We start from the raw sequence: 10,241 nt of genomic DNA on the forward strand, positions 1-10,241 counted from the left end.
CAAAATGACAATGCAAAAAGACAATGCAAAGTTTAATTGACTTTAACAAAATACAAAAATTACAACATTTTCAGTAGTTTAAAACAACTTGCTTAAGTAGTCTACAAAAAAATCCTGTTTCTCTTTTAATTATTATATAGGATATTTCAATTCATGCTCCTCAACAACTAGTTAGACAGAGTTGCACAGTTAGGTGATATGTATAATGGTTAAACTTACAGGTTAATAAATGTTACCATGCAAAGCACAATAAAATGCTGTTCATCCTTTTATATATATATATATATATATATCATAATAAATATATAAATATTATAATATATACTATAAATATATCTAGAATTAAACAATACAGAGACAAGCATACACCTTAACAATAACATTCAGACATTTTTGGTTCACTTTTGTCACAACACTGGAAACTGGTCAAATTCCCTCAATTTGAAAACCTGATAAAAATGTCTGTATAGCTTGTTGCAACCAATTTGCATGCACCCAGTAAAGACAAACAAATCAGCCTATAGAAATTATTGGATAAGATCAAAGATTTTTGTTTTATTTCATAGAATAGAAAGTCCTGATATTGCTGTTTATTTTGAGTCTTCAATAATGGAAGTTGATGTCAGAAATGATATACTTTTTTTGTTCTTTTTCAGAAATACAAGGTATGTTAGAAAGCCTCGGGTACACTTTACAACAGATATGAAGAGTAGTTATTCTTAATTTGTGAATATTTTTGTTTTTAATTTCAAGTCTATTAAATTTTACATGTTAAAGTTACTCTGGTTATATTTTAAAATATTCTATTTATACCTTATTTACCTACTACATATGCTTACTGTAACACATACATTGTAATTAAAACAGTGGGTTAATTACTCAAAAATGTTTTATCAGTAAAGTCAAGTTTATTATTGAACAAAATGACTTTGGACTTTGCCCAGAATGAAACATTATTACCATTAGATATATATAAACACTCATAAGCAGTAAAAATACATAAAAAGTATAACTAGAATCACAGAAGTTGTTTTTTTTTTTTTTATTTAATGCAAGAAACATTCTTTGGTCTACCAAAATGTTAGAATATTTCTAATTCCATTATTCATAAGATCTTGATCACATTCCATTACTAAGTTGCTATTGAACTTGAAATTGAGAATTTATTACCACATTTAGAACCAGATAGGCAAAAGTTTTCAGATGCAGAGCTATTTTTATATTATTACAATTTTTTTTGGATTTTTTTCAGCTATTGTATCCTAATTTGTGTTATATGTTGTTTTTGTAGGATACTTCACCAATGTCAAACAGAAGAAGACATGTAGGCAATAGGGTTAGTATCAAAGTTGCTTTGTAGGTACATGTATCATGTTCAAGAGAAGGCAGGTCATTTGATGTATGATGGATATGCAACTCTTCAAAACATGAACTAAACAATTTCTGCATTTATATATAAGGAGAAAATATCTTACAATTTTATTACAAGGGTATAGAAAGAACTTGAATTAGTACTGTGCACCATGTAAATTTGTTCTAACTACTATATTTAGCGAATGAATGAATCAATATTTCACAAAATTTTAATACGTTTAGTCCTGTAATATTTTATTTCTTAACCCTTAGACTGCTGCATTCATTTCTATTGTACTTTTGTGTATTGCTGAATAAAATTTTAATCACTGATGAAATAAACATGTTCGCTTACAATCGCTGCATCTTTGTAAATATTGAGTATTCATCAATAAAAGTTATATAAAAAAGTATTGTTAGATTCCGTATTTTTTATTTATTTTATTTTTGTGTGAGTCTCTGGTCATTTTTTACCTGTACAGGTGCAAATAGAGGTAAACAAAGGTAAACTTATTTTTTTCATGTTTTAATCAATGTAAAAGTATCCATGACTTCAGAATTGAACCAATATAGTTAAAAATCTCTTTTAAGAACTAGTTCCATTGTGATTATCAAAAAAAAAAAGTTTCTTCTCGGACCAACAGCCTTTTTTATGCAAATATTTTCCGGTATTTCCTCCGACTTTCACTGCGCCAACTTTTACTTCCATGTACAAATATATTTATACGACAAGTTCATTGTTATAGCTTTCATCAATAAATAATCTTGACAAACTTAAAGTTCGGATCTATCGATGTCAGTCAATATTGATTCACATTTGAAAGGCGAAATGATAAACATCGTAAATCCTGTTTCATGTCATCCATTTTGAACAAGGTCTGGGAATCCCCGTGGTTCTCGCTTTTAAAGTCTTCTGTTAGTTTTGATAGAATGTTTCTATTTCCATCTATAATATCTTCTGTTCTCATCCAAATCCTTTTAATCGGCCGCCGCTGTTAAATCGTTATCATTGAAATACTTCTGGACGTGTTGGCCATTTCTCCAAATAATATCCGCCATTTTGTCACTTTTTTCATCAAAAATTTTCACTTTCGGTTTTATCACTTACACCGGATTTAAAGTCAAGAGGCACTCGAAAGAACGCAGATTTTTAACCAATCAGAATCCATTCAAGTCGAAACTGCCGCAATCTCATGAATATTGACTCCGCCCATTCCATGGTAACTGTGTAAACAAACGAGTTACGGAAAACGACTATAGTGGCGCGTAGCAGTAGCAGACTGCTTTATCGGAACAACAATAGTCGCGCGTAGCAGTCTAAGGGTTAATCAAAATTTGAAATTTGGTCAACTCAAAATATCCAAAAGTGTTCATTGATTGAAATGGAGCGAAATTAACAGAATTGCTTTGTTACATGTGAAGTTAATTAATTCAATACTGGAAAATATTTAACCACAGCAAGGCAAATTCTAATAATAATACATAAAGCTTGACGGGGGTTACTCTTTGTCATTATTGACAACATGTGTGAACTATTTTATAGGACAAACCAGAACCAACAAGATGTCTTGGTATATTTGGTCTCAGTCTTTACACAACAGAGAGAGATCTGAGGGATGTGTTTTCTAGATATGGACCATTAGAGGAAGTTCAAGTTGTTTATGACAGACAGGTATTTTATTAAGTCTCCCCATCAAAAGTTTGGAGACTTGTTTGGTTTGCTTAGTTCCTCAAAACTAAAAGTAATGCCATTATTAAGCTTGTCTGTTCTAATAGTCCATGTGAGCTATTGTCATTTCTATGCAACTTATCCTAAGTAAATTCACATTTTCATGTCTTTTTCTTACGCCACTTTAAACATTTAATTTTAAACAACTATGCAGGATTTGATGCAAGGAAGGTATTCTCCAAGCCATCTTCATTCAGATAAAAATCAAAACCACCTGAGACAATCTGTGATTCAGATAAATACATTTTCAAAGATATTTTGCTTTTAATCTACAAAATATTATTTTGAATTTCAAATAATCCTTATGTTGATATTTTTGTATTGCAGAGTGGCAGATCAAGAGGATTTTGTTTCATCTATTTCAAGAATATTGAAGATTCAATAGAGGTAAAATTTTAATAAAATTGAGCTTTTGTATCCAATCAAATTAAATTATTACATGTTTTATTGCTTTACACAATAAATATAAGAAAGAAGATGTGGTAAGATTGCCTAGAGACAACTCTCCCCAAGAGACCAAAATGACACAAAAAATAACAAGTATAGGTCTCCGTACGGCCTTCAACAATGAGCAAAGCCAATCCTGCATAGTCGGCTATAAAAGGCCCTGAAATAACAATGTAAAACAATTCAAACGAGAAAACTAAGGGGCATATTTATGTACGAAAAAAAAGTTTAGATGTTGGGTTGGTTACAACACAGAAATCTAAAAAATTAATGTGACAGCAACCAAAAAACAAGAAAAAGAAAAGACATCTACAGAGTCAGTCTGTGTCAGCAGTAAGTAAGACCTTAATTAATATATTGTTTGTTTCCCCAATCCCGACCCTGCCAAGCCAGGTGTGGGTAGGTAGGTAGGGAAATAATTCTATTTTTCCCAAAAAGCTGGAAAAATGTCGGTCGATCCAGCAAGCCTGTAAAATCTGAAATGAATAAAATAAAATTTGACTTAGTTTTGACAATAAAATTTTGTAGAGTAGGACCATTTTTTCAGGGTCGGTGGGGATTAGGGAAACAAATGATATTTAATTTTAGGCCTAAACTAGGTGTATAAAGCTTCATATTTCAGACTGTAGGAGACCTGGATATTTCATACCTTGTATGCAGATGCTTTCAGTTATGATGTGTCCATTTGTCATATGTCTGAAATTTATAGGTAAATTACTATTTGTAGGCAAAAGACAGATGTGCTGGACAAGAAATAGATGGCAGAAGGATTAGAGTAGATTATTCCATAACACAAAGAGCACATACTCCTACACCTGGTATATACTTAGGCAAACCTACAACGTAAGTTTTCACGCTAACAGCTTGATTATGGGACAGTGTTCTAAAACACATATTGAAAGTTTAAATTCAATCAAAAATCAGGTGTGTAATACTGATTTTCAATACAACAATGAAAAGGAGGGAATAACATGAAGTAGACATTCATGAGTCAACTACAACTAAGAGATGTAAGATAACATATCTTATAGCAAAGAAAAAACCCAGCAATAATCAGATACAATGCATAAAGGGTCATGTAAAAAAAAGTCCTTTAATTTTAAGATATATGAATTTGTGTAGCCAGAACAAATTTCCAACAAATACACAAAAAAGTGAAGTTCAAGATGGCCCTCAATACACCTTGAAGAAGAGCATGTTTACATACAAAAGCATCCGCTGCTATTCACATAACTAGATCATGTACATTAGTAGTTGGGGATTATAATTTCATTTGTTTACAATCAACATTGCAATAACAAAAAATTGAAGCATTTTAAAAAATAGTTGTGTATGGTATAGAGATATGTAAATGATCAGTATGGTGTAGGTATTGTGTAATTTTATATTCTGTATTGACTGAACATAATATATTAATAATTATCTTTTCTCATGTGATATAACATGGAAAGAGAAATAATTGTATCTTATAGCTACTTATATAAAGTGAATCTTTGTTTTTATTTACATTGAATATCAATTTCCATAAGTTTGAAAAATTATTGTTCTAAATGACTGAGATATTGTATTCAAGCTTACATTTATTTAAATACAGTAGATGTAATTGTGTTTTTTTTTTGGGGTGTTTTCTCATTTGATAGATATTTATTTTGTTCTTTAATTGTGATACATTTCTTTTTTTCCATTACAGGCCTCCAAGAGACAGGTAAACATTCATTGTTTAAATAATTTATTACATATAAAATTAGCATTTGTTATACTGATGACATTGCACTTCTGATTTTAATACGTCTTTGTGTGCTCATACAGGATATGTCACTTTTGGTTATGTCTGTTTTAAGCCCCACCAAACTTTTTGAAATATTTTGATATAATGATGCACAGTATAACTGTCTGACATTAAAAAGTAGTTTATGTATGATTTTCTAGTGAAACTTAATATTCTGAATTTTTTGAAAGTTTTTATTTTATTTATAAATGTGTTAACCATATTGAAAATTCAACTTACAAAGATTTTTTGTCACAAAAATACAAACAATTTTTAACAACAACTGGAAACTATTGTAAGAAATGTGAAATAACTTGTTCTATATTTAAAGGATTATGTTAATTTAAATGTGACCTTATTTCTAGCTTAAATTTAAATTAAAGTCTCATTGGCATTTTATTTAAGTACCATAATTAAAACATAAGACTAGATAGGAATCAGATTTTATGCAGCGTTCTAACAAATGTTTGACATTTTTTTTCCAGGGGACGTAGTAGTGGTGGTGGAGAGGGAGGGGGAGGAGGAGGGGGACGTTATAGATCACCTTCACCTTATCAAAGTCGAAGTAGTCGTCATTATTCTAGATCAAGGTCACGATCATATTCTCCTCGTAAGTAGTATTATGAAATCCTTGAATATTGTGTCATATCATTTCTCAAAATGGCTCTGTTATACAAAGTTCTATTCATATATAAAGACAAAAATGTTAGTTTATTGATAAAATTGGTAAAAGACACATAGAAATAAAAAAAAAAATAGAATTTTTAAGAAGATTTTTTAAATTTTCTAGCCCATTTCTGAGGTGGGCTTTTATTATTACCGTGGTGTTCCCCTTGTCTTTTGTTTAAATCTTTGAAAGGGGCTGAAAATGTTAAAATTGATAGGTCTAGCTTAAACTTATTATAGCAATCTCATGTTGAACCATAATTTACCATTGTTCATTGAAATTTATGACATCCTTAGTTCAATTGTTTCATTTTAAGACAAATTTTGTAAAAATGAAATAAGTTTTGCTTTGCATCCCAGAAAATCTGTTTGTATTTTGTAGTTTGGAAATTTTTATTTTATTCAAACTTTTTAAAAGGTCATGCACGATATCAACAGACTTTTGAAGCACTGTGAAAACATGAGTTTCCTGATTTCAAATTACACAATATATAAATGCTAAATTATACTTATCAAAAGAATATTTCATGAAATTATATTAATTAGAACATATTATATAATAATGGGTTGAGTTCAAATATAGCCAGAATTGTTCAATCAGTGTTAAAAAAGAAAAAAATTATAAACTGAAAGTCATGGTTTATAAGTTGCCCGTTTTTGCATGTACTAAAATAGTTTCATTTCTCAAACTTTAACCCCTTGGAGTTGTGTAAAGAAACTTTATTCAATAATCATAATAAGAAAGTTCATCTGCTAGAATTTAAACAGAATTATCTCATTTCATATGTACATAATTCTTATAGATTTATTGTTTAGAGCTACAACTATTAGATCATCATTTTATCTATGTTGTGTTGTGTTTCTTTTCACCAGGTCGTCGTTATTAAAATCAGCAAAGCAGAGATCAACAAAATATATAGAGTGCTGTACCAGTATAACATGTCGGATATTGACATGTTGTAAAAAAGAGTTTTATTGACAACTACTGTTTCATTTCAAATGTGAAAAAAAATGTATTATTGTTTTCATGTCAGTTCATTTGTCATTTACTGCACACATATTTCTGTCTCCTATTAAAAAACTAATAAAGCCATCAAATTCATCTGTAGATCAAATAGACTAAGACATATAAAGATATGAAATATATGTTCCCTAATACCTGTTTGAAAAAAGGTAGAAAAGGCCTGTCATTACATTTTGGGTAATTGTATTACTTACAGGGAATTATGATAGAAGACAGAAAATACTCAAAATAGTTTTGTTACATATATTATCATTCAGTTTATTTTGTTCATGTCAATGAGTTATTTCTTTCCTTTGATGTCAATGTATTTATCAATCAGAAAGTGATAAGTTGTGAGGTTTTCATTTTAATTGGTAACATAAGATTTCATTGTAATTTTTTCCCAACACATATTTTTATATTGCAGCTTCAGTATTGTCACATGATACTTGTAATTAACCAATCAAACATGGTTCTATCATATTAAGGTTTCTACTATGCTTTAATAGTTATTTTTAATGTACTCTTGTTATTTTGTGGTCATAATTTTAGTGTCAAATTTGTTTTATGAAGAAGGAACAAAACATTTGTAAAAATAGTCATAAGTTTATAGTTTACTGATTGATTTTATTTGTATTGTAAAAGGTTGAGAAGAAAGAAGTGGTGGAAAGGTTTATAAGAAAATTTGAAGATTAGAATGAAGAAAGAAAATGAAGAGGGGAGAGTTGAAGATTGAAAAATAATACCGAATGATAATATTAAGAAGAAAGTAAAAAATGAAGAGGGGAATTAGGAGTAAAGTTTGAAGATTTTTGGCTTTTAAGATTAAGTATTGGCTGTTAAGAAGATTTGAAGATTGAGAAGAAAGTGAAGAGATAAAATTATTTGGGAAAATAATAATATGAAGGGAAAATGGGGTAGAAGCAAGAAGATTGTCGGTTTAGAAGATATAATCCGTATTTTGTCCAAGTCCGTCCGTTTGGTAAGATTTGAGCAAATAACCAGAATTTGTTGAAGTCAAAAAGTTTAATTCTCTCAAAATTTATTTTATTTTATATATATTGTAAAAAAAAAAAGATTAAAGGAAAACTTTGCATTCTTCAGTATGCGAAAAGATTGTTGAAACCATTTTCATGATTTATCAGATTTTCAATATACCATTAATTTTTTTGTTGAATTTTTATGAAAGAAGTATGAAATATTTTGGAGAGTAAAAAATGACAGGGAAATAAATACTTTACACTAGATGAATTCCTGATCATTTATCTGCATGATTTAAGCTGATGTAATGCTTGATGTAGAAATAAGACATAATCTAACTATTATTTTAGGCATTGAAGAAACGAAGCCTCTTCATGAAGATCAGAGGTATGATCTTTCCATCTTATGTGTATGTGTATTTTCTAAATTAGAGCTGTTTTAGGGAATTTCATGCATAGGAGATCGTTTTTATTTATAGAATACAAATTTCAACTTTTTGTTTGAATTATAAATATAATATCAATGGAATTTCCTGGAGGTAAGTTGCAGGTCAAATGTGAAAACTGCTAGTCAAAGTATATGAAATCAGCAGTTATAATTTCAGTCAAATGATTGTACACAGATCTAAATTTAAAATTGCTTTTGTTATTACTACACATGTACTTTTAAGACTTTACAGGAAAAAGATTCTTGGGATTGTAACCTTTGGATTGGAAAGTGAAGATTGATCAAAGCAAAGGACTTAAATTTTATTTGTAAATAATTATATCTGTATCAATTTAAATACATGCTGAAAATGATGTTTTGTTGTTATATTTGTTAAAACAGCACTTACAGTATAAGAAAGAAAGAGATTGTCTCAGCCTAAGCAACTATAGTATAAAAGACCAGATGTTAAGAAAACCAGATACCATAAACATCTCTTTTCTCTAGTTAAGTTACAGCATCTAAAATTTTCCAGCATCTCAAAAATGTACACATACAACTCCACACATGAAGTATTTCAAAAATGTGACTGTTAGCGTCTTTTGCTGAATTTTAAACCACTTTGTTTGTATTGTTCATAAAATTAGAAAAGAAAAGAACTTTATCTTTATCAAATTTGGTATACACAATTGAAACACTGCTTTCATTTTCTGATCTTATGGAATGAACATTCATTTATAGTTGAAGTATTATTTATCCTGAAAAATGTGGAGAAAAATCTGTTCATCTGTTTTGGAATTGCTGCTGAAATGTTGTATTTTCTTGACATTGCTTCACAAATTATAAGAGCTATGTTAAAAGTTTAAATTGCAAAATCATTTAGCATGACAAGATTTTTTGGAGATATGGATTTTTTTTCTAATTTTTTATCTTTTTTCTAATATTTTTATCAGTTATGCAACAAGTATCTACCTTGAACAATGTTGACAAATCAGTTGACCTGTTCAGTAATTAAAAATCAGTTGACCTGTTCAGTAATTAAAAATCAGTTGACCTGTTCAGTAATTAAAAATCAGTTGACCTGTTCAGTAATTAAAAATTAGTTGACTGTTCAGTAATTAAAAATGAGTTGACCTGTTCAGTAATTAAAAATGAGAATAGAAATGGGTAATGTCTCAAAGAGAACAACCTGTCCAAAGAGCAGAAAACTGCCCAAGACCACCAAAGGGACATTAACACAGCGAGAACTCCTGCACTCCAAGGCAGGCTCATGCCTTAAACAAAGATATGTACTAGTTCAGTAAAAATGAACGTCATACTAAACTTCAAAACATAAATGAACTAAATTAAACGAAGCATACAAGACTAACAAAGGCCAGACGCTCCTGACATGGGACAGGCACTTAAAAGAGGGACGAAAGATACCAATCGGACAGTCAAACTCATAAATCTAAAACAAACTGACAACGCCATGGCTAAAAATGAAAAAGACAAACAGAAAAACAATAGTACACATGACACAACATAGAAAACTAAAGAATAAATAACATGAACCCCACCAAAAACTAGGGGTGATCTCAGGTGCTCCGGAAGGGTAAGCAGATCCTGCTCCACATGTGGCACCCGTCGTGTTGCTTATGTGATTACAAATCCGGTAAATAGTCTAATTCAGTAGGTCACATTCATGAAAGGGAAGGGGATTGTAGTTACGACGTAAGGAACACTTAAATGTGACCTGGTTAAACATAGTTGTATGATTTTGACCCTCTCCCTTCACCAGTAGCTAATGTAAAATAAACAATCATTGGGTTACTGACTATCCTTTTGGGTACAACTGTGCCGACAGCACGTGCCAAATCACACCTTGT

The 10,241-nt window shown here is 30.0% G+C and overlaps 1 protein-coding gene across 5 annotated transcripts; it reads left to right on the top strand.

The window, feature by feature from the left end:
• Window positions 1-1,182: 1,182 nt before the first annotated feature.
• Window positions 1,183-8,747, top strand: LOC143064975 (transformer-2 protein homolog alpha-like). 5 transcript variants are annotated; one of them, XR_012975368.1, is made up of 8 exons: window positions 1,183-1,336; window positions 2,897-3,025; window positions 3,410-3,469; window positions 4,257-4,372; window positions 5,220-5,234; window positions 5,783-5,907; window positions 6,837-7,948; window positions 8,298-8,747. XR_012975368.1 is itself a non-coding variant. In XM_076238222.1 (7 exons), exons 1-7 carry the CDS (start codon window positions 1,304-1,306, stop codon window positions 6,848-6,850), a joined length of 492 nt encoding a protein of 163 aa, XP_076094337.1. In that variant the 5' UTR covers window positions 1,183-1,303; the 3' UTR covers window positions 6,851-8,747. The 5 variants fall into 5 exon arrangements, 3 of the variants coding, with proteins under 3 accessions (XP_076094337.1, XP_076094339.1, XP_076094338.1); XR_012975369.1 differs by having other exon boundaries at window positions 7,612-7,948; XM_076238222.1 differs by having other exon boundaries at window positions 6,837-8,747.
• The last annotated feature ends 1,494 nt before the right edge of the window (window positions 8,748-10,241 follow it).

Source organism: Mytilus galloprovincialis, chromosome 2 (genome assembly GCF_965363235.1).
Source record: "Mytilus galloprovincialis chromosome 2, xbMytGall1.hap1.1, whole genome shotgun sequence".
NCBI lineage: Eukaryota > Metazoa > Mollusca > Bivalvia > Mytilida > Mytilidae > Mytilus > Mytilus galloprovincialis.

What these genes read in the sequence shown, in the direction of transcription:
- LOC143064975 (XM_076238222.1), top strand. Translation starts at nt 1,304, where the DNA reads ATGTCAAACAGAAGAAGACATGTAGGCAATAGG. An exon ending in GAAGACATGTAGGCAATAGG is followed by an intron (nt 1,337 to 2,896) that starts GTTAGTATCAAA and finishes ACTATTTTATAG; the next exon opens with GACAAACCAGAACCAACAAG. An exon ending in AAGTTGTTTATGACAGACAG is followed by an intron (nt 3,026 to 3,409) that starts GTATTTTATTAA and finishes TTTGTATTGCAG; the next exon opens with AGTGGCAGATCAAGAGGATT.